The sequence below is a fragment of the Pleurodeles waltl genome, chromosome 9, assembly GCF_031143425.1.
Source record: "Pleurodeles waltl isolate 20211129_DDA chromosome 9, aPleWal1.hap1.20221129, whole genome shotgun sequence".
Taxonomy (NCBI): domain Eukaryota; kingdom Metazoa; phylum Chordata; class Amphibia; order Caudata; family Salamandridae; genus Pleurodeles; species Pleurodeles waltl.
Genome location: NC_090448.1, coordinates 1,056,131,196 through 1,056,156,457, shown reverse-complemented (window position 1 = coordinate 1,056,156,457; position 25,262 = coordinate 1,056,131,196). Strand labels below are relative to the sequence as shown.

The 25,262-nt window shown below is 43.0% G+C and overlaps 1 protein-coding gene across 1 annotated transcript in view; it reads left to right on the top strand.

Annotated features, from left to right (window-relative positions):
- LOC138260314 (galectin-3-like) overlaps positions 1 to 25,262 on the top strand; it is a 202,780-nt gene that overhangs the window by 107,503 nt on the left and 70,015 nt on the right. Inside the window, exon 4 of the mRNA XM_069208694.1 lies at positions 19,103 to 19,179. Coding sequence (XP_069064795.1) covers positions 19,103 to 19,179 — 77 coding nt within the window. The remainder of the gene's footprint in view (positions 1 to 19,102; positions 19,180 to 25,262) is intronic.

The window sequence follows — 25,262 nt, the reverse complement described above, 5'->3', positions numbered from 1 at the left end:
GATCTCTGAACTCACAATTTAAAAATACATCTTTTAGTAAAGTTGATTTTAAGATTGTGTGTTTGAAAATACCACTTTTAGAAAGTGGGCATTTTCTTGCTTAAACCATTCTGTGACTCTGCCTGTTTGTGGATTCCCTGTCTGGGTTAGTTTGACAGTTGGGCTGTTTGTACCTCTCTCTAGAAAGTGACACAAAGGGGGCTGGGGTGTAGCCTGCATATCCTGATAAGCCATCTGTGCTAGGAGGAAGTGGAGGAGTGGTCACTCACACCTGAAAGGGCTGTGCCTGCCCTCACACAATGCAGTCTCCAACCCCCTGGTGTATGTCCGAGGCCTTGCCTGGGAAAGGTAGGATTTCACAAACAAGTGAGACTTTCCTTTGAAGTAAGCTTACTTCAAAGGCCAAAATGGGTATAAGAAGAGCTCCCAAAACCACCAACTTAGGCACTTCTTGGGGTAGACACTCTACCTCACAGACACTTCTGGTCAAGAAACCTGCTGGTGAAGAATCCCTGAACCAGACCTGCCAAGAGGAACTGCCTGGCTGCCCAAATTACTCATCTGAACTGCTTTTCTGAGCGAGATCTCTGCATTGCTGTTGCCCAGCTGCCTTGCTGCCCTCTGGCTGTGCTGAGAAGTGCGCCCCAAGGGCTTGACTAGAGCCTGCCTCCTGTTCCCTGAAGTCTCAGGACCAAAAAGACTTCACTCCTGCAATTGGACTCATTGTGCGGCGAAAATTAGATGCAAAGCCTGCTAAAAACGACGCGCAGCCTGCATTGGGGATGAAAAATACACTGCACGCCGAACCGAAACGACGCAGCCCCACTTTGCAATGAGAAGATTGACGCAGCGTAGCAACCGGAACGTCAATGCATGGGCCACCGGATCGATGCAGAGCCGATCCAGGATGACACAGCCCAACTTCCCAAGAGGAATTGATGCAGCGCCTGCTTTGTGGGAGAAATTTCCCCCCAACTCCCACTGCATTGACGCAGCACCTGTGACTTTGCTCCACAAACCCAGGCTTCCACGCATCGTCCCCGGGGGGGGTCCGAAAACCCTGCAACCCAAAGAGGATCCAAGTCAGTGTGCCGGAAATCAACGCAAAGTCTTCCCCTGCGTGAAAAATAACTAAACAAGTCTGTTGCGAAGGGGAGAAACCAACGCACACCTCCCTATTTTCCAGGCATCGCCTCCTCTGTGGTCCCTTGCAGAGATTTTGAATGCAAACCAGGTACTTTGTGCTTGCAAGAGACATTTATTGTTTTTAAGAGACAAAAGACACTTTATATCATTTTTACAGTGATATCTCAACATCTGCTTATTGCCTTTTGATTTTTTTGACCTGCATCTTATTGATAAATATTATATATTTTTCGAAACACTGTGTGGTGTATTTTTGTAGTGCTATACTGTGTTAAAGCATGATTTATTGCACAAATACTTTACGCGTTGCCTTCTAAGTTAAGCCTGACTGCTCAGTTCCAAGCTACCAGAGGGTGTTCACAGGATAATTTGGATTGTGTGTAGCTTACCCTGTCTAGAGTGAGAGTCCTTGATTGGACAGGGGGTAACCTGACTGACAACCAAAGACCACATTTCTAACTGTCAGGTTGAGAGGGCCAACAGGCTAGTGAATGAATGTGTCAAAGGAGCAATCATTGTGGGGGTAGACGTTGTTGATGCTGTGTGAGCTATGCTAAGGTCCCAACGTAAGTCTCCACACTGCGTAACTGGAGTATCACCTTTTCAAGCACTAAGGGGAAGGTCTGCTCAGGATTATTTGAAACCAGCATAGTAGAACAGTTTGTCCAAGTTTGAAACAGGCTTCGATATGAAGCAATATGTGGGTGACATATGTGGAAAAATTGAGCAAAGCCAATTTAGAAGTAAAATGAGAGACATTGAGTGCAGGAAAACAAGTTGTATTCACTTCAAGAGAGGAGACTGTATTCGTATCAGGCTACTAAGTGTGAAAGTAGCGAAAGGCAGGATGAAGTATGGTGAACTTTACTAAATAAAATGATGGATGGAGTGTTGAAACTTTTCAAACACTCACCCCAGTCACAGATCTGGGTTTAATCCATTGTTATTTTGCTTGCCCTAAGTCGCCCTAAGTGGGAAGGGTATGCCCAGACATGGGTCCTGTGCTCAATGTGCCATTGGATTCAAGCTAGCCTGGCTGATGAGGGGTGATACCCTGAAACCGGTCCCAGGATGTTTGTTTCTGGTCCTAGGAGGACATGGTCTGGCAGTTCTGGCTGGACTGTTCCCATGGGGAACAGGGTCAAGACTGATTTGCATGTGGCTTGGTCCACACTAGAGTGGCATAGTGAACAAAAGAACAATGGATTAAACCTAGATCTGTGACTGGGGGGAGTGAAGGCTTACTAATATGGCGTAGTGCTGCGTATGGGCTTGGGGCCAGGATTTGTTCTGTGGAGAAAGCTACTTTACACGTCACCAACAGCTCGGTTCCGCACGGGACACACCATCCAGGAGAGCTATGCATTGGCGAGAGGAACTTGGCAGGGATGCCCCCTTTCACCTCTCCTCTTTGCAATAGCAATGGAACCTCTGGCAAACATGTCCCGAGGAGATAATTACTACAGGGGAATCCAGATAGGAGGGATGCCATGAAAGATAGTGCTGTACGCGGACGACCTCATTTTATCCTGGTAGGGGTGAAATCATTGCTACGGGACATTGAGGATGTGTCCAGGCTAAAGTTCAACTGCCAAAAATCATGTTTCTTCCCTCTAAGGCTTGAATTCCGGTCTCCCAAGATGGTAAATGGACTGTTTTGGTAACCTAGATGCTTAAAATACTTGGGGGTAAGGATCTATCATACTCTACCAGACATCTTTGAGGGAAATCTAGAGCTCACAATGAGAAAGCTGAAGACCCACATAGAGTTTTGGAAAACACTACCACTAACGGTGCAGGGACGCATAGCACTCCTGAAAATGGTGATGCTACCCTGGTTCCTGTATTTGTTTGGAGCACTCCCCCTATGGATCCCACGGTCCTTCTTTGAGGCACTCTATGCCGTACTGGAATCCTTCATATGGGGAGGCAGCTGACACAGGGTGGCCTTCCAACCTTGCAGCGGCCGACCGGGGATGGGGGACTAGCACTGCCAGACTTCGAAGCCTATTATTTAGCAGCACAGCTGCAGTGGTACACCCAATGGATGGCGAGCAGACAAAACTCAGGCAGGGCAATGAGCACACTGGTCCCCACACTATCGGCTCTAACCAAACCATTACTGAGGATAGACACAGCAGTGCAACCTGGCTTGAGGGAATATATTGTCATCCAAAAATGCTGGGCTCGACTACTGCGAAAGTCGCACACTAGATCTCTCCAGAGATACCGCTTCACCTGCTGATAGAACTGCCACCTAAAGGGGAATGGAGGAGAATCCAGGAGTGGTCCGTGCCAGGCCTTACCAGCATGGGACAATTATATGGGGACTCAGCCTTGTTTACATTTAATGAGCTCAGGCAAACTTTAGAACGACACAGGGGACACTTTCTCTTACATAGATCAGTAACAGTGGCTATTCGTCGCCAATGGGACAGCAGCAGGCATGAGCGCACATCGCAGCAAAACTGTAGTTACATTGCAACATCTGCTGGAACATACAAGGCCATTTCATGTCTACATAGAGCAACACAAGCTGATTCCCTAGGGCTATTGGACACGTTAAGAGCTCGCTGGGAAGACAAGTTGGAAACTCTTATATCGGAGAGAGCACATGGGAATCCATCTTAGAACGCATGCCCAAAATATCTAGGAACTCTTGTTTTAAACTGATAGGGCTCTACGTAGTACACAGGGCTTATCTCACTTCTGAAAAAGTTAATAACATTTTTGGTTTTACTAATGCTGCTTGTGTGAGATGTGGGGAGGTGAATGCCAATTTTCTCCATATGTTCTGGACCTGCCCTTCACTTACAACATACTGGGACAGGGTCACCACAACACTGGTGAGGCTGATGGAAAAAGCGGTTCCCACAACACCAGGCTTCTGCCTACTTCACTGGTTCACGCACACAACTAAAAACAGAATCACAAGTAAATTCCAAGACTTGGTCTTACTATTGGCTAAGAGGGAGCCAATGCGCCACTGGAAAGACCCAAAAGGCCCCCAGCTGACAACATGGAGACAAGAATTAGAAAAGTGGGTTGATGCGAGAGATCATTACTGATTAGAGAAGCCTGGTGAGGTATTGGCAAACTAGACAATGCTAGAGCATGGGAGGATCTAGTAGATGGTCTAAGAGACGTGGACCACAGATCACACAATTCAGCCCCACTCATACCCATCAATGACCCAATGATCTGTAAACGCCCCCTTTGAGCCAAAAGCTGGTAAAACATGCCTTACTATTGATCCCGAATAGCTATACTGCATAGCCCAGGACACCTTTGATGCATACTAGGCCTCAAATATCCAAGATCAGGCACATGTTATGACAAAACTGTGTACTAATTTGATTGGACTGCCTCACCATGTTGATAGATGCTGTACACAGAGGACACTGACGGTGGGAGGGGTCGGGTCAAGAAAGATGAGAGATCGTTTGACATTACAGCGTAACTAAGAATGAATAACAAGAGCAGTATACATAACAACATGCCAATATTTTACTCTTCGGTGAAGAATGTTGTATTGTATTGTTGAAAAATCAATCAAATTTGTTATAAAAAACAGTAATCTCTGTTTAACCATGACTCCCTTGAGATGTTGCACTCTTGAGTCCATGCGTAAAAGCTGCCACAAATCATTTTCTACTATTTGGGTTTTTGGTGATGTACTGCTTGTGAGCCAGGAGGGTTTGGCCGACAGTTGAGACTTGTTGTAGGATTGGCCTAGTCACCTGCAAACAAAAGTGCTGTCATCCCTAAACCAGCAGTCTTGCCTAGAGCAAGAGTCCACCTACCACAGTGGTACAATAGTTTGGCATACAGTAATATAGAGTACAGTGTCATTGAGTGGTTAGAGTGGAGTGGCGTACAGTGGAGAAGTGGGGTAGAGTGGAGTACTGTGTCAAAGTAGAGTGGAGTAAAGTAGAGTGCAGTGGCATACACAGAGTTGTGTACAGTTTTGTATTGTGGACTAGAGTATTGTAGAATAGAGTGGAGTGGAGTTTTGTACAGTAGCATACAGGATAGTACAGTGGAGTCAAAAGGTGTAGACAGGAGTAAAGTGTCAGAGAGTGGCATACAGTGTAGTAGAGTGTTGTAGATTAGAGTTGTATTGAGTACAGTAGTGTGTAACAGTGGAGGCGAGTAGAGTTGATTGTTTTACATTAGCGTAGAGTGAGTTAAACTTTCATACAATGGAGTAGAGTCGAGGAAAGTGGTGTAAAGTATAATATAGTGTATTGGTTTGTCATAGCGTCAAGTGTACTTTTGTAGCATAGGCAGTAAACTGATATAAACGGGAGTGGGGTCTCGTACAGAGTGAAGTGCTGTGTTGTATAAATAAAAAAGTGTTGTAGACTGGAATAGAGTGTTTTCCATTTGTGTGTAAAAGCACAGAGTGGAGTATAGAGTTAGACATTGGAGAGTATGGGGATAAAGTGGAGTAGAATGTTGTAGAGTGTGATTAAGTGTGGTAGACTTTTATAGAGTGGAGGAGAGTGTCATAAATCAAGGGGAGTAGAGTGGAGTGGCATACACTGTAGTGGTGTAGAGTGGAATACCTTAATGTGGAGTAGCATACAGTGGAATAGGAGCAGGAAGCTGGCTCTGTATATACTATACTACGAGGTATAGTGTGTACAGAGTCCATGGGTTCCCCAGAGGCAAAATATATTTTGTCACTTTATTTCTAGAACCAGAAGATCTTTGGTGTGGGTAAGTACAGTTGCAAGCATATGTGTCAAATGTACGTTCTTTGTTTCTTTCAGATAAAGCAGTTTACAAGTAACACTTTTCAATTTCAAAAGTTGGCACAGAGCAATTTTTCATAGGAGTCCTGGTGGGGAAAGTGTAAGCACAGTTAACAGGTAAGTACACTACTTACGATTCCAGTTTTCGGGGTTAGGATGTCCAGGATCAAAGTTGATGCTGACCCCTAAGGTGCACCACTAGCAACATGGAGTCGGCTGGGTGCAGAGGTCAAAGTTGGCGTTGGGTTTTCAATGGAATCATATGAGCACTAGGGGTGCTTGGTAGAAAGCAGATTGCAGGTAAGTACCCGTGGTTCCACGACATAGGCCTGGGGGGTTTAGGTCAGCACCGTGGGGCCACAGGTCTACACCAAACATGCACCCTCAGCGGCACTGGAGCGGCCGGGTGCAGGGTGCTAACACAGAGCTAGGCGCCCAATGCTTTTGAATTTGGGGGACCCTGGGGGTCACCAAAGATGCTGAAGGGTGGGTCCAGGGGGTCAGTTCTGGGAAACCAAAGACTGGACAAGCAGGAGAGGCTCTCACTGGATGTTGCTGGACTGTCAGTCGGATTCTCCAAGGCCAGGGGGCTGCGAGTGCAGGGGTCTTCTTGGGCGTCAAGAATCTTTGTTGGATCTGGTTGTGGTCAGGGGGTCCTCTGGATTCAGGTTGCAGGCATCATTGTATTAGCCAGGAGGGGTCAACCCAGGGTAGACTCAAGGTTGGAATCACCTGGGGACCTTCCCTGGACCGGTGGGCCACCTGGACTCGGGCCGTGCAGAGTGGGAAGGGCTTGCGGATCTGGGGCAGTTCTGGAGTCCTTTTCGGAGGTTTCTTCTGGACAGGGCTGCTGTCCTCGAGAGTTCTTGGTTCTCTGCTGGGCAGGCAGTCCTCAGGGGGTTTGTAGAGGTTGCTGGTCCTGCTTTTTTGGAGCAGGGGTCTTGAAGCTGCAGACAGGCCGGTAAGGCTGGGGCCAAGTTAGTTGTCATCTGGAGTCTTCACTGCTGGGGGACGGCTTCGCAGTCCTTCTTATTTCTTCTTTCTTGAGGTCACCAAGAATCTGGTGAGTAAGGTTCAGAGGTGCCCCGACATAGTAGATTTAGTGGTGTTACAGGGGTCAGAGGGCAGTAGCCAATGACTACTGTCCCTGAAGGTAGCTACACCCTCCCTGTGCCCACTCCCTTTGGGGAGGTGAGCACATTCCTATCCCTGTTGGTCCCTTTTCTCCAAACCAGGAGGGAGGATTCTGCAGGAGGGGGGTCACTTCAGCTCTGGCACCTCCTTGTTTTACCTAATTTTTCCGCCTGACCTGCTGCATAAGTGAGGCCTAGACCGGGGGGCGGGCATTTCCACTAGATGGAGTGCCCTGGGGTGACTGCACTCGCAGTGTGCATGTGTTTAGTGAGGGGTCCCTTAGGATGGCACAATACATGGCTGTAGCCCTTAGGGACCCTCCCTGGTCACAGAGCCCTGGGTACCACTGGTACCTTTTACAAGGGACTTAGCTGTGTGCCAAGGGTGTGCCAATTGTGGAAACAATGGTACAGTTTAGGGAAAGAATACTGGTGCTGGGGACTGGTTAGTAGGATCCCAGCACACACTCAGTCAAGTTAGCATCAATATCAGGCAAAACGTTTGGGGGTAACAATGCCAAAAGGGGCACTTTCCTACAACAGGGTACTAAAGAATACTGTGCAGTGTAGTGTAGAAATATGGAGTGGCATAAAGTGGAATACCATAGAGTTGCGTGGGTACAGTAGATTAGCGTAGACTGGGATAGCATACATTGAAGTGTCATAGCATAGAGTCAATGAAAATGTTATAGATGGAGTGGCGCCTCATACAGTAGAGTAGAGTGCTGTGTTGTACAGTGTTGGAAACTGTCATAGAGTGAAATAGAGTGTTGTAGAATAGAGTATATGGGCATAGAGTTGAGTGCAAATTTGGACAGTAGATTTTATAGGGATGTAGTTGAGTCTAGCAGAGTGTCATAGAGTGTAGTAGTGTTATGTAGAGTGGAGTTATATAGAGTGGAGCAGTGTACAGTGGAGTGGCATACAGTGGAGTGGTGTAGAGTGTAATAGCATATAGTGTAGTAGAGGGCAGTGCAGTGGAATATAGTGAAGTGCTTTAGGATGGAGTGATGTATTGTGGAGTAAAGTATGATAGCGTACAGGGGAGTGGCATTCAGTGGAGTGGGGTAGAGTGGAATACCATACAGTAGAGGGGCAAAGATTGAAGAGCTGACTGGCGTAGAGTATTGTACAGTGGGGTGGCATAGAGTGTAATAGTGTACAGTAGAGTAAAGTACAATGGAGTGTTGTAGACTGAAGTGCCATACAATGGCTTGGGGGGTAGCGTGCAGTAGCATACAGTGAAGTGTCATACATTGGAGTGTGGTCCACTCGAATAGCATAGAATGAAGTGGCATAGACTGGAATGTCATAATTGGAGTGGCGTAGAATGGAGTTGTATACAGTGGAGTGGCATACAGTGGAATAGCGTAAAATGAAGTGTTTTAGAGTGGAGTGGCGCACAGTAGAATGGCAGAGTGGAATAGCCTATAATGGAGTAGTATCGAGTGGAGCAGCTAGAATAGAGTGACATAGACTGCAGTGGTGTGCCGTGGCACTGTGTACAGTATAATAGTGTATAGTGGAGTGGTGTAGAGTTGAGTCTCATAGAGTGGAGAGGCATAGAGTGGAGTGGTGTAGTGTGGAATAGCTTATAGTGAAGCTGCTACATTGGAGTGGCATATGAATGTGTGTGAAATATAGCAGAAACTTAACTGCTCTATCCAAAAAGCATCATCTTAACCATAATGTATAATCCTGCCAAATTCAATGTAAATCCAGTCAGCTGTTTATATGCAATGTCAAATACAATATTCTATGGAAAATGCATTGGTGGAAATACACATTTTGGGACCCCTGATTCACCACAAAAATGTGCATCATCTCAAAATGCAGAAAATGCTATAGGTCTGGAAAGTTTTGTGGTGATTCATCAAATGGCTGGAAAGTTATTAAAAAGCTAATATCTGACAAATTCCTAATTTTGGAAATGCTGACTATAACTACAGAGTGGCAATTAGATTTAATGTGATTTCTTTCTTTTTAGCTCTTGTGTCAGAAATGCGTCTTTTAGTTGTTCATGTAGTAATTCTGAAACTTTAATATACAGACTAGTTTATTTTTTGGGCTTCATTGCTGCTTTTAGTAGGATTGTGCTACATATGAAGCCCAAAGTGAATGAAAGCCAATCATTGTTGTTATAAAATTAGGATTATAATTTTTTTCCTAATGGCCAATTATCATTTCATCCATATAATAGTTTGTGTAGCTTACTGCTAGGTCACGTGTCCATTTGGATGCCATGGAGGAGTACTTAAGGAAGATGGTTTTTGTTTGGCTTTTTGAGCAAAGTTTCATTTTGTAAGCCAGGGAGCATGCAAAGAAAGCTATGTAGATTATGGTGTATTTTATTCATTATGTAATTGCTTATAGGTTTGCATTAACATGTGACCATAAATGGGTTTTACAGTTGTTCATGTAGTACATCTGAAACTTTCCATATGCAGTCTAGTTTCTTTCTTGGGCATCCTTGTTTTTAGTAGTGTTGTGCTACACGCCTCCACTAAATTGAAAAACTTTATAACTTAACATTTATGTTTTTTTAAAAGACGTTTGTTCCTTCATTGCATTAAGATCAAAAACAACAATAGTTGTAACATAAATTCATAATGTGTATAAAGTATCCTTTACCCCCTTCTCCAGCCTCCGCAAACGAACTTGTCCTTATCCCATCTCGAACATATAGCAACTGCTGTGCAACAAGAAGGGGCAATCAGAAGGAGGTAAAGAAAATCAAGAGTAGTAGCCACAACAGAATCAGCAGTCATGAGAGCAAAGGGTGCATGACTACATGTGAAGCTCTAGACAGTATTGTTGTGTGAAGCGTCATTGGAGTCCACACAGTGAGTAGGAAAAGACGCTTGTGTTTGGGGCTCGCTGTGCAGAGGGAGCCGGATAGCAGGAGTTCTGCCTACTGGGTTAGTTGTTCATTACAGTATATGAGGTCCGTAGGTCAATCTTTGAACTTATGTGTTGTTCATCTAAACATTTACTTATTCTACTTTCCTGCAATATCCCACAGAATCATATCTGCCCCCAATATGTAATACTGCCAAATTTAAGAAAAGTCCATCTGACTTTTTTAGTTTTATTTGAATTACAAACGTCTAAGAAAAATGCACTGGATTTGAAGCCCATTTTGAAAACCCCCTTTTTTCTTTGCACCCCCTTGACCAAAGGCCACAAAACTTTCTGTCCTCCCAAAATGAAATAGATGCAGCAGGTCTGCAAGGTTTCTTCAAACGGGTGCAGAGTTATGACGGAACAAAAATACTAGAAATACCTATCTCTGGTAACCCTATATAACTCCCACCACTCTGTGATAACCAAAATCACCATAACTATAACTACAGAGGATGTGTATATATATATATATATATATATATTTATATATATATATATATATATATATATATATATATCCCAGCAACGCATTGCCAAAAGCACCGAAACGCGTCAGGACTTTTCTTTGCAGTAATCTAAATAAACACTCTGGTGAGAAAAGAGACACAGTACGTTGCTTCTGTAACGCTGAGGTTTCTCAGGTGCTTTTGGCAACGCGTTGCTGGGATTTGTAAGGCTCGCACCCTGCTGTGGACTCGCCACCATCAAGAGGCTGGAATTCAGCATTGTATTAATGGTGGAATATAAATATATATATATATATATATATATATATATATATATATATATATATATATATATATATATATTCACTAAAAAACAAAGTTTACAGGAATTTTATAGTTAACTTCAGATTTTACACACACTAAACCACAGAAATTCAGCGTTAGAGTTATTTCAAGTAATTATAACTCATGCCCTAAGGTAACTATAACTCACGCCCTCACCATGTACAGTTTTCTTATCAATAATTTTACAGCAAATGCTACAGGGATATCACCAGTCATGAGTGATGTAATACCTTGGGTAATTAGCAGTGCATGACAAGGGTGCGAGTTATAGTTACCTTAAGGCACGAGTTATACTTACTTGAAAAAACCCTTAACTATAACAGCTGACTTGCTATAGTTTTGTGCGTGTATAATCTGAAACTAACTATAACGTCCTTGTAACCTTTGTTTTTTTAGTGAATTTCTAAGTTTTTTCAATTCTGTTTCCTAAGTATAACGTACCTGTAACCTTTGTTTTTTTCAGTGAATTGCTAGGAATTTTTGAACGTTAAGTTAGATGCCCATTGCAATGCACAGTCGGGGATGTGTACGCAGGACTTGGCTCCCTAATTTCCTTATTTACTGCAGTATCCTATGGAGTAAATCCTTTCAGTTTTCCACTTCGATTCCATCAAGATGGCATTTAGATGTGCCATGCTTTTGGCATACATTCAGAATGTTATCACTCTAGATGTTCATTAAAAGACTGAAAACTGCTGATCACCAGGGAGTTAACTGGCAGTCTGCAGCTGGTGTTGAAAGTGCATGTTTCAGTCCGCCTGCCAGAATCGTTTAATGACATAGAAGAGAAAGATATTTTAGAATTCACTTAAAATATGTTAATTTTTCTTTCTCTAGCACTGATCATAACTTCTATCACAAAATGAACCCCCTCAATTTGTTCCTTTCTAAATTAAATGTTTGAAGCTCTACCTGTTTGATTCCATCAAGATGATGCACACTTTTGTCATAAGTAAGACCGTTAGCACAGTAGTTGTTCTTTAGAACACTCTGGCAGGCTGCAGTAGAACACAGGGGAATCAGTTGACAGGCTGCTTCTGTTGTAAGTGCAAAAGGAAGATATTTTAGAACTCACATAAAATGTGTCCTAATTTTTGTTTATACCACAGTAATCATAATTTCTATGAGAAAATGAGCCCCTTCATTCTGTTCCTTTCTAAATTACATGTTGTAAGATTTACCAGGTTAATTTAATAAAGATGGCTTCAGGAGTGCCACACTTTTGTCATAAGTATGACTGCTAGTGCTCTAGTTGTTCTTTAGAACACTCTGGCAGGCTGTAGTAGAACACAGGGGCATCAACTGACAGGCTGCGTCCTGTTGTAAGTGAATGTTTTACTGAGAATGTCTGTGATGTAGCGCTGGGGCCCCGGAAACTTTCTACTCTCCAATTCCAGGCTCAACAACCACCAGCGCTCAGGGGAGATCACCAATCTCACCCACTGAGGTTGACTGAATGTTTGGACTTGGCAAAGAATGTAGTAATCAGAATCATTCAATAACAAATCAATGACATTATATCACAAACAATACTAAACACCATAACAATTTAAGCTCTAAATCAAACTCCAAACCAAGTAAAGTTTCAAAGCTTTATTACAATCCCAAAGTCAATGTCACGTAAATGGTGCACAAAACTATGTTATAGACATACATGAAAACCATGGGCTCACTGAAACATCTGAAAAGATTCAACCTACAAAACATCAATACTGTTAGACACTCCAAAAGAATAATATAGATTAACAGCAACACAATATGCACATGATTAAAATTCAAAGCAAACGATAGTGATATCAATAAATCATCAAAATATAGTTTTAACAGTCTATATCAGAGTAGGGCCATCCTTATCACTAACCAAAATTGGGACCAGCATGTGTGGGAATGGGCTGACACATACGGGCAAAAGCAAAGGATAAAAGGAAGACAAAAATAATTTGGAAAAATCATCGAACTAGGACAACTAACTCTACAAATATGCTGGTGTAAGTGACTAAGCTAAAAAGGAAACAATAAACTACATTTAGTCAGACCGCTCCTCATGGGACAGCATACAGGGTAATTCATCAAGCAGGACAGTCACCACCTTCTGGTGTCAGTTGACAGCAGCATCAGGATGGCGCAAAGCACGGGCTGCGCATAGGACAATCAGCAGTTCCGAATTAGTTGGCCTTATTAGTACTGAACTATGTAACAGAATAGGGCAATTAAGACTATCATGAGGAAATTCAGCATCCAATCACTGCAGATGGCACCACCAAATTTGGATAGTTTCAAGAATATTCTCAGCAAAAGTGCATTGTCAACTGTATGATTTCATTTAATTCCGCTGAAATATTACATTTTCTAATGATGTGCTACTTGCAGTTTCTTTCTCATGACACACAATAAACTAAGCTAATTCATTTCACATGAGAACTGCAAATGTCCTGTTCTGTTCAACAGCTAGAACAAATAGTGTTACATTATTGCATCTAAAACATCTCTTGCCTACAATAGAGTAGGACATTCGACATTCACATTTGCAACCTAGAGGTTATAGGGTACAGAATAAACAAGGATTCCCAATACTGCAGCAAAATGAATCTCGTCTTCAGGCTTAGTCAAGTTAAGGAAGCCTTAATACACATTAATACATTAATAAACTTATTGTGCACCTTACAATTCATATATGCAAAGCAAATTACTTAATTGCAGACATTATACAAAACATGTTAAAACTAATTTTAAACGTGCATTTATTTTCTGCAGATGTATGATTTGCATCAATGAAAGACATGTATTCTAATATAAGTACAATTAATTCATATTCATTTTAACACTTCAATTATTAATCTATGTTTAATAAAATATTCCCAACGTTAATTCGTTTTAGTACTTCCATTTCATATGAACTTAAAACTCTCATGTTAAAACGTGGTGCAAAATACAAATGCAAAAATTAAAAAGTGCACATTTCACAACTCATATTTTTTTCTCTGTTAGGATTTTAAATACAGGTTAATTCATCACCATATCCTAACTACCATGCTACTGATATATTAATGATTCTTGATCTCTCTCATCTGACTTTATTCTCATATGGCTGAGAAAATTAGTATGAATTTACAAAAAATATGCTCTCATTTTAGCTTCTGGAGCACCTTCTATAACCTCTATGGGAAAATCATGAGAAAACAGTTTTCTCTCTAACATGATTCATACATCCCAGCAAGGTAAAATCACCTAGGAAAACACCACAATTCTTAAAATTAGTGTTATACCATAAACAAATGATTTATATTGTAACTAAAATTTGTTATCAACCTTTATACATTCTCCTTGTTGTGATCCTCAAAATCTGCGATTCACTACAATGCATTTCAATGGGGAGCTATCATGTATATTGGTTCGAAGATGGCTGCCATCACTTTCTGATGGAAGTGCTGACAGCCAATCAGGCCTCACCATGAGATCTGTGCTTAAGCTCCATCTAGAAATACACATTCCGTTTCCCTTTAATTAACTCAAAAACTACTAAACTGATTTAGAACAAATAACAAAAGGGAGATCTTTGGACCAAGAACTACATTTTTGCCAAATATGGTGTAATTCCGTCCAGTGGTTCGGGCTGCAGGTGTGTCTAAAGAGTCAATAAGAAATAACATTGGAAACACACTTTTTTTTCACCCCCCACACCCTTTTCCTTGGCTCCCTCTTGACGGATCATCCCAAAAATGTTGATAAATAACATGACCCTAGAGGGCGCTTTTTTTATATTAAGATGTAGTCTATTCATTATGTTTTTGCTTATATGTTTCTATTAGCATGTGACCATAAATGGTCTTACAGTTGTTCATGTTGTAAAGCTGAAATTTTACATATGCAGTCTAGTTCATTGTTTGTGCTTCCTTGCTGCTTTTAGTGGGGTTGTGCTACATACGAAGCCCAAAGTGAATGAAAGCCAATCATTGTTGTTACAAAATTAGGATTATTATTTGTTTCCATAGTGGTCAGTTATCATGTCCTCCACAGAGTAGTTTGTGTAGCTCACTGCTAGGTCACTTATCAATTTTGTTGCCCCTGCCATGCATTGCTTATGACCTCACATATGACATAACTCATGACATGTCCTATGGCCTCATTTATGACATCACTCATGACATATCAGGTGGTATCATTGATGACATCACTTATGACATCATCCAAGCTTGGTTTATGCCCACATAGAATCAAACGGGGCCAAAGTTTTTAGCAAACCAAACTTTGTGGCTGTTTGACGAATCTCCACAAATCTTTGCAGATCTTTTCTTTCTTCTACATTGGTGAATGATGCACAGTTTTGTGGGGATTGGTCAAAGGGTAGCAAAGTTAAAAGGGTGCTCCAAAACATGTATTTCCACCAATGAATTTTCCATAGACATTTGTATCTCACGGAGCGCAAAAATAGCTGAACTTATTTACATGAAATCTAGCAGGATTAGGTATTATGGTGCACAGATGATCCTTTTGGGTATTACAGATTAGTAGGGTAAGTATTGTTTAAGTTAATTGGCATTTTAACTTATTGATATCTTTTGATGATCTGTTCTGATGCACAGAAGGTTTTCACAAAGGTTTGCACAAAGGTTTGTGGTCTTTCATGGTATTGTGCGGACGTACCACTGTATTTAGTAATCAAGTCATTATAGCAAATGACTGCCTTTACAAAAGATAGAGCAGCCATATTCTTTTTAGGTTCAATTTGCCTGTGTTCTGTGTTTTGCCCTTATATGTAGGAAAGTATTGGGTTTGATATTTTCCGTAGCTATTACCACTTTATTTAAGGTAGCTAGGGAAAAATATTTAGAGGTTTCCACTGTATGGCACTCAACTCTACAGTATGCTATTGCACTGTATGTCACTACGCCTACTCCACTATACTCTAACATGCTCCATTCTACAACACTCGACTTTATGGTATTCCACTCTACAATACTCCACTGTATGCTGCTACATTGTACACTGCTCCATTCTACACCATTCCAGTCTATGCTATTCTACTGGATGCCACTACACTGTACCTCATTCTGCTGTACTCCACTGTACTGTATGATACTCCACTGTAAGCCACTCCACTCTTTCCCATTCCAGTGTACGTTATTTCATTGTATGCCACTACACCGTACCTCACTCTACTCTATGCCAGTACATTTTAGAACTTTCCACTGTAAACCATGCTACTGTACCCCACTCTACTCTACACTATTCCACTGAACACCACTCTTCTCTAACACACTCCACTATACACCATTTCACTGCACACCACTAAACTATATGCCAATCCACTGTACACTATTCCACTGTATGGCAATCTATGTTATTCCACTCTTTGCCACTTCATTGTAGAACACTCCAATATAAGGCATTCCACTGTATGCCACTCCCTTGCACTCCACTGCACTCAACACCACTCTACTCTACCACAATCCACACTATGCCATTCTAATATACGATATTCCACTGTACGCCACTCTACTGTATGCCACTACACTCTACACTACTCAACTCCACCTCACTCTATGCACTCCATGCCACCCCACTCTATGCCATTCCAGTCTGCACCACTGCACACTACACTAGTCCATTGTATGCTACTCCATTCTATGCTACTCCACTGTATGGAACTCCACTTTTACCACTACACTCTATGCTGTTCCACTCTATGCCACTCCATTGTACGCCATTCCATTTTACACTCTATGACACTCCACTGTATGACATTACACTCTACACTATTCCACTCAATGCCACTCTGCTCTACACTATTGTACTGTATGCCTCAACACTGTACCTCATGCTGCTGTATACCACTCAATGCTACACCATCGCACTCTACAATACTCCACTGTATTACACTCTGCCACAGTACACCACTGCACTCTCTAGCACTCCAATGTACGCCATTCTACTGTATGCCACTCTACTCTACTCTATGCCACGCCACTCTACAACACTCCACTGTTCCACACTCCACTGTACAACACCCCACTCTATACCACTCCACTGTACACTACTCCACCCTACCCTATGCAATTGTATGCCATTCCACTGTACCACTTTCTACTTTACTCCACTCAGCTGTACTCCACTCTGCAACTCTACAATCTACAACAGTAATGGCACTCTCCTTAACTCTACTGTAACACATTTCACTCGACTGTAGTGAACGCTACATTTTCAAAATAATTTTTCTTAAAAATAAAAGACCATTGAAATTCAATAAAAAACCAAGGTTAAACCTTTCAAAAAGAAAATCCTGCTCCAGGATTTTCTTTTTGAAAAAAAAAAAAAAAACAGTTTGCTATACGTGTACAGTATGCTATAGTTATTGCAGTTTGACAGAACAAACTACAGAAAACATTGAAAGGAACAGTCTTGTGCTGTGCCAGTAAAGCCCATCATGATACGGCTCCAGGGGCTATATTACAGTAAAGGCACATTATACCTGTTTGTGCCTACATACCTTTAACTAGGTGAGGTAGGCACAAACAGGGGCAGTGCACTATTACTGATTCTGGGAGGATGGCCTGAGACCTTCATAACTGGAGAGCTTCGACAGGGTTTTGGTCTAGGGTGAAGTTAGCAATCCTTCTCCAGGACAGTAGTGGCTGGAGTGCTCCTCTGACCCCTCCGGGGCAGTGCACCATTTATATAAACAAAATCACACTGTGTCAGAGGCACAACTCTGAGGCAATGATGTGTCTAGATGTTAGAAGCTGTCTTCAAATGGGCAATGCAACCACTAGGATATCTTGTTCTATGTTCCTAGCCATGAACAGAGTGTACAGATTACATGTTGGGAAAGTCTAACTAAAAACAAGCAAAGTGTACAATGTATTCTCAGAATAATATTGTGCAAGGATAAAAGTGTGTAAAATGTCAAAACTAAGCTAAAATGGAGAACCACGGTGGGCTCAAAAAGGCGCCACAACAGTGATAGCCTCTTTTCCCTTGTGCCTGCATCCGTAGTATGGCTCTGGAGCAGAGGCAAAGTGTTTTTGTCATTTGCCTGGGGCCCCATGCAAATGAGGGAACCGTCCTGTAGGAGAACACTGTAACAACAGGTGCACAGGCACCATTTGCATTACAAACATCTGCAGCCTCTTCTGTAATACCAAAGTGCCCTGAGGGCCCAGGTAATGTTACATAATCCAGCCCCATATGTGCCACTTTTACTACCTTATATGCTCTGAGGTTCTAGAATATCGCATATAGTTATCAACAATGGAGCATTACAACGTATCTTATGACAGCATGTGCTAACACAGTACATATACAGCTTGTCTGACACTGAAGCAAGTCATGCTGTAACCTTTCACCAAGTTCATTGTTTGTTCCGATTACCTTTTCAAGACACGCTCCTGTTTACTACTGGGTCAGTGGCCAGATGTAAGTTGATCTGCAGTGCAATATGATATAGTAGATAGTATTGTGAGTCACTAATGTACTGTTAGTGCTGGTACCAGTTTTCATCATGAGAACAATGGGGCAGATTTATGGGTCCCTCGAGCCATAATATTGCCACATTAGCATCATTTTTTTATGCTAATGTGGCAATATTATGGCAAAAACGCAGCGCCAGATTTACAAAGTGGCACAATGCATGGATTGTATCACTTTGTAACCCCTTATGCCACATTATGCCTGCAAAAGGCATAATGTATGCAAGGGGGGTGTTCCCCTGTTACCGATGGCCGAAAAAATGGCGCAAAGAAATCTATTTCTTTGTTTCATTTTTTTAGACCTTTTCGTTGCCTGCTCAAAGTAGGGGTTAAAAGGGAGCACACCATTGGTTACAATGGGCCCCTAGGTACTGTTCACGGTTAGCGACAAACTTTTGGCGCTAACCCTGAACAGTACATCAATAGCATAAAAAATTCTGATGCTATTGCCCCCTACCTGGCGCCATGGTGCGCTGTATTCTAAATACAGCGCACTCATGCTATTGGTAGTGGGATGCTAAGGGACGCAAGGAAATTGGTGCTGCACTGGGTGCAGGGCCACTTTTTTAAAATCTGCCTCAGTGTGACTTAGGGTTAGTTACTGAACAGATTTTTTCCGAGACTCTGCACATTTAGGCATTTTAACACCACAAACATATATGATCAGCTGGGATGGCTTGCAAGACATTAGAATTGTATGTGTCCTCCAGTTCAAGACCCCTATACTAGTACAATTCTAATGCAACACCATGGACGATAGATCATACCAACATCTGTTAACAGAACTTTTAGAATGACAGCATAATTCACCAAAAAAGATAATTAAATATATTATATCCTTTTGAAAATGAACTGTGGTTATGTGTGTGAACACGTGTATTAAGTATATATTTTTTCATTCACAGAAACTGTATTTGAATGGAGGATTAAAACCGAATACTCTAGTGACTGTGTACGTTGATATACCAAAAAGTACACCCAGGTAAGCAAACATATATCTCAAAACACGTATTTTGGGGCGGGGTCATATTAAATTGCAGAAAATGAAGGCGCATATTCTTGTGTTCCCTATTATTTATTGTTTTCTGCTCTGACAACCAGTTTGCCATTCAAATCGAATTAAAATCTGGAGGAATACATTTATGACTAATGTCAACAACAGCTTATTAAATACATTCAAGAGCACTGCCCTCATAATCTTAATAATTGCTTTCTCTCTTGGATTTAGGAAAAACATTTCAATTACTACTAGGAGCAACAGAGGACAATTCTGCATACAACTACAGACTTTTCTTTTTGCAGTAGTAGAATGCATGTGTATCAGGCACTTTTAAAGTATGTCAGTCTGGCAGTGACAAGAGGCCACTTTCTAGGTAACGAGCATTTTAGAATGTCATGCTACAATATGTAAATAAACAGGTCTTGCCCTCTCTTTCTCTCTCTCTTTCCACAGGCCTTAGTAAAAGGGCCTGATTCATAAAAGTAAACTTACTCATTTGTGTAATTTTACGCTTTTTCAGTATTCACAAAACTACATTTTAATAGTAAGTTTTCGAGTGTGGAGACTCCACACCTGAGGCGGAGAATTCCGCATATGAAAACATAGCACAAGCCTATCTGTAGCTTGGTTAACTTCTTGCTCCCCAGTGCTCCCCCATCAGTGAGGCGTCCAAAGATGTTGCCCCAGATTGTCTAATCAACCTGCACTTCTCATCCTTCCTGGTCATTTTTATGGGCGAGCGCAAATCGCTCCGTCCATTCTGTAATCTCTCTTTGGGCTTCTAACCACGCCCATGTCACGTCAGTCACTTACACTGGTTTGTGGCTTGCCTTTTAAAATCCGCTTGCTTTCATTTGTGAAAGGCATGCATACGTCATGCCTTTTGCTAAATGTTTAGCCCACCTACACAGCACTGGCAAACTACTAAAAACATGCGAGGCTCGATGTTTTCAGCCTGGGGTCCAGACTACTTTATCTCTTTATTTTCCAAGCATTTGTTTTCTGTACAAAGCTAATAGCTCTAACTCGAGCAAATGCGAGACCTGTTGCATTGAAAATGCTTGTTCTTTGTGTTTCTTCTGCTATGGACAACTCTAACCCACCTCGCATCCACAGCTCAACAGTGGATTAGCGCATGCCTAGCCACCCAATGGAAATCCTTGCTTCGCCAATAGCAGCACAGTCTGAAAGAATTCATATTGCATGTTGGTCCCTTTTAGTCGCTTCACTAGGCCCAGCAACAGTTGACTAGACTGCAAAAATAATGTAACCTAGTGGCCCCGGTCACCACCTCCCATATCTCATGCCAATATTCCAAGACTTCCAGGCAAGACCAGGTCATGTGCAGAAACTTCGCTCTGCCGATCTTACAGAGGACAGTCCTGTGTTCTGGTCAGACATATTTTTGGCAAACTACTCGGAGGTCAGGTATGTGCGATGTAGAAAGTTAAAGTGTATTAACTTAAATTGTGAATTCCCTGACACTTTCCATACCAGCTCACTCAACGGGGCTCATTCCCTGTTAATCTATGGGGCATCTAGCCCCCCGTCCCTGGCACACCACGCCTTACAGACAGGTTTACAAGAATCGGCCTTCAGGACTCTACATTTCAGTGTTACTATCTGGTGTCCCACTCTAAGTAGCAAAGGGTTTCAAGGATGTCTGTCGCGGGAGAGGCAGCAGGAAATTCTGTCCACATCTCCCATACTATTCCGGCTAGTGTGGCTTTTTGCAAAAACTGCCCAGGAACAACCCCAAGGGCATTCAGCATCTCCTGAAATGTGACAAATGTATTCCTGGGGTAAAAGTCTCCAGGTGATTGTCAGTCTTGCTCTTTCCACCCAGCAATCATCATACCACCACTAATCTGACAAAAGTGTTGCAGTTCCCAGATGTTCAAATCTCTAGCAAAAGGTGAATACCCAAACACCCTCTTAACCATCTGTTCCCATATATTGGCAGTTTGGCAAACAATGTACGGCACCTCAGCCCCTAGACAGTTTCCACTCATCAACAGTATAGACAGAGATTCTTCTCCACACACACCCCCTCTAGCAGTCTTTTCTCCCAGTTGTCCCCCTTCGTGAGCCACTTTGCAGCATGCTGAACATGAGCAGCGTAATAGCGCAATTCAAGATTCAGCAGCCCCAGGCCTCATTGGCTGCAACACTCTAGGATGCCCACCAGCCCATACCAATGATAAAGAGACTATTTAACTGCCTAATGATGTCTGGTTTAATGGGACAGAGGGTGTTTTGTAGGTGGTCTAGACATTTTTGGCAACAGCACCATCTTGGCTACCACCACCCATCTGATGATGCAGAGTAGAAGCGTACACAAAATGCACATTAAAGTACAAACCCCTCTATGATCCTCCTCATTTTCTAGCCATATGGACGATCAGAAGTTGATGTAACTTGAATTCCCTGGTACTGAAAAGCATCCACCTTCCTACAAAGTCCCAGGTCAGTAAGTCTCCCCCGTCCAACCCTGCCAAGCCTTCGAATAGAAACAAACATTCTTATGTTGATTAACCTGGAGAGTAGAGATCTCCCCAAACTCTTCCAGCAGCCTCATCAGATGAGGCAGCAAGGTTTGAAGCTCCTTATGATAGAATAGTGCGTCATCAGCATACAAATACATCAAATGAATTGACTCTCTAATCGCTATCCCCCAGTCACAGAGGTTCCTCCTAATCCTAAGTACCAATGGTTCCACTGTCAGGGCAAACCAGAGGGGAGACAGCGGGCATCCTTGTCTCGTACCCCATCCTAGAGACCAAGGTTACAATACCACTCCTCCTGTCGTCACCCACAATGTGGGTCCCTCATAGAGGAAATGCACCCAGCCACGAAAATAAGGTCCAAATCCCATCTGCTTAATCACTTCCATTAGGTAAGCCCAACCCTGGCTATCAAATTACTTTTCCAAGTCAATTTCAACCAGGGTAAGCTCATCCTCGCAAGTCTGAACTGAGTGCAGCTCATGACTCAGTCTCATGGCAGTACTACAACATTGTATAAACCTGCACTGGCCCTCATGTATCAACTGGCCAATCACCTTTTGCAGTCTATTAGCTAGTACTTTGCAGAACACTTTGGTGCCCCTAGTTAGCATAGTCAGGGGACTATAGGAGGCTGGATTTGTCAACACACCACCGATTTGTGAATCAACAGATGACGCCCTCCAGCATAGTCAGCGTCCAGGAGCTATGTGCCTCCTGGAGAACCTCCAGACATCTTTCAGAAAGCTGGTAAGAACGGCTTGGAAGTATTATGCCCGGAAGCCATCTCCTCATGATATGTTGCCCCTAGGCAGCGAGCGCAGGGCCTCCTGAATTTCCTCCAAGGTGAGGTCTGCTTCAAGGCACTTCATGAGAGTCTACGGTACCCTAGGTACCCCAAGTCCGCCACTTAGCTTCAGATGGCATCAGGTGCCCAAATAGGCATCTCCCCATACACTACCTTCAGACGGTAAATAAAAACATAATTTTCTACTAAGATTTTTAGCGGATACCAATTGGTGCATGCCCAGTTCAGCAACCAGGATTCAATCAAGCTGGCTATATGTGTTATATGTCAAAGAGTAACAAGAATATTTCCCGGAAGTCAGTTGTAATGCCTTACGGACATCTATGAAACCTTCAATTGCCATAACATCAGTTAATGCTAACATCATGCCCGGTTTAGTGTGCTGTATTGACAATGCCCTGCCCATCTCACTGTCCAGGAACCTTCCAGAGTGTAGGCATCCCTATCTACTCTGGTAGGAGGGCATATGCTTTTTAATAGTAACCCGCATTGTCAGTGATTGGTGCATACTTATTAGTATGCAATCTTCTGCACCAAACACCAGTACATATCATCCTTGTATATTGACCTCAGAGTAAATGTGTCAGAAAGGGATCCTCCTGGCGATCCACACTGTCACCCATTGGCATAACCAGAGTATGTGACTAAATACATCTGTCGCCTCCATTTTTTTTCTAGAGTTTTTGAGCCTCCAACTCCTTGAAGTGTATCTTCTGCAGACCTGCGGCTGCAACTGTGTTACGCTTCAGACACCACTGAGTCACCGTAAATTCCACGCGATTAAATTGTACATGATTACCATATTAGTATACCTCTGTACACAAGGAGGAGTCTAAATGCTCGAGACACAACGTTCTCCATCCAATTACTGTGAACTGATGTGAGCTAGAACAGGAACTGTCAATAGCAAACCACATAAACTTTATAAACACCAATAACATTCCCTTCCAACAATCCCACCCCTGAGATGCACAGTATGAGCTATAAAACCTGTGTCTGCCCATTGAAATCTGGATCATTCAACAACTTAGCACAATTCCCCAATTGGTATAGTCAGTTTTCTCAACAGTTCAGCAAAGTCCCCTTTTGTTCTCATAATCACAGTTTAGTGAATCTGTGGCAGGAAGAGGTATTTCCTCTCATCTCACCTGAGATCCAAAAGCCTCTAGTGTGCACCAGCTGGCCCCCACCCCAGCAGGCCTTGGCCCAGCAGAATTTTCCTCATTACCAATTTTACCAGCAGAACCTTGGCCACTCCGCGATTCAACACCAGGATACCAAGGTGGGGTGTCTCATGCTGAAACGTCAGCTGCTAGGCACCACTGTGCTCCCACATAGGCACTGAATGCATCACCCCCATATTGTCAAATATCAATTTCAGAATCAATGGCCACCACACAGGGGCTCATCAGTGTTCCAAGTATGAAGAAAAAGGTGTTAGTGGACAATAGCAATTTAAGGCTCCACCCCGCCTGGCACCCAGTACTTGGGCTAGGCTCCACAGAAAACATCTGAGAGACCCTGAGGTTTCATGTTCCAGGGACTCCAGTCCTCAAGAAAGTGCTCCACATGTGGGTTCTCTTCCACCTTAGGAATCCCAGTACATGGATGTTATTATGCCTGGAGAGGCCCTCTGCATCTTTGGCTCTAGCCTCCAATATTTTTATCAGTGTCTCCATTATTGCAATCCATTCCCTCAGGGCTGTGACCTCCGTTCTAATGCCACATGATCCTTGTCAGCCACTTTGTGGTGGTCCGTGCAAAGCAGATGGACATCCACAGCCACTGCCTCAGTTCTCCCCTCTAGAGCCACTCTGGAGCCTTGAATGACAACCTGCAGTTCTAGTCATGTCAGTTCACCCACCAGCACTCCCTTTGCCAGTTGATAGTGCAGCCATGCCCCGGAGCCCATGGGTTTGGGGTCGGGTAAGGTATACTGTGTGATGGTGTTAGCCTGTTGTTGTCCAAGACCACAGTAGCACCAGGAGTCCAAGTGTTAGTCCAGTCCTCAGGTCTCCCACAAGCTTAATCTTCTCAAGGGCCCACAGGCAGTGTAGCATGGGGATTACAGTCCTCCTGCAAGCAATTCCATCAGTAGGCCTACTATACGATCAGCGTGAGTGCAGCCCCAGCAGCTCTCCTCCAGCCCTCAGCTTCTCATCATCCAATAGTCACCAGTGCTGTGCAGCTGTGAACTAGTTTGCTTCGGGTAGGCTCAGAACATTAACTCCTCTCAGGACTCCAGGTGGAGCACCACTCAAGGTCACAGAATATCTTCCTATGAATGTAGTGTGCCGAAGCAGGGGAACAGAGAAAAGCATACACAAGGTCAGAACAGCTAAAGGATGAGCACAAGAAAAGGATAGTGAAGGCAGAGCAACCTTAGCATGAAGAGAGAATGAACCAATAATGGACAACATCCTGGTTACCACTAAGGTTGTACACAGGTAAGGCTCAGAACATCCCACAGTAACAGGGAATGTTGAGGCCCCTGTGCAGATCACTCTTAGATAATCACTCCACAAGCCCCATAGAAGGGAGGCAGCAGAAGCGATTCTGTCTCTAAATGCCTATGGCACAAACAAGGATTGTACTTACATACACAAGACAAGCCCTTGTGGGTCCAGCTGGAGACACAGTGGCAATTCCTGGAAAACAGCCATGGCACACGTAAGACTACATAGAGCACAAGACAAAGGATGGGGCAGGATTTGCCTCCTGGAAACCAGTAACTAACACCTGTGCAAAGGAAA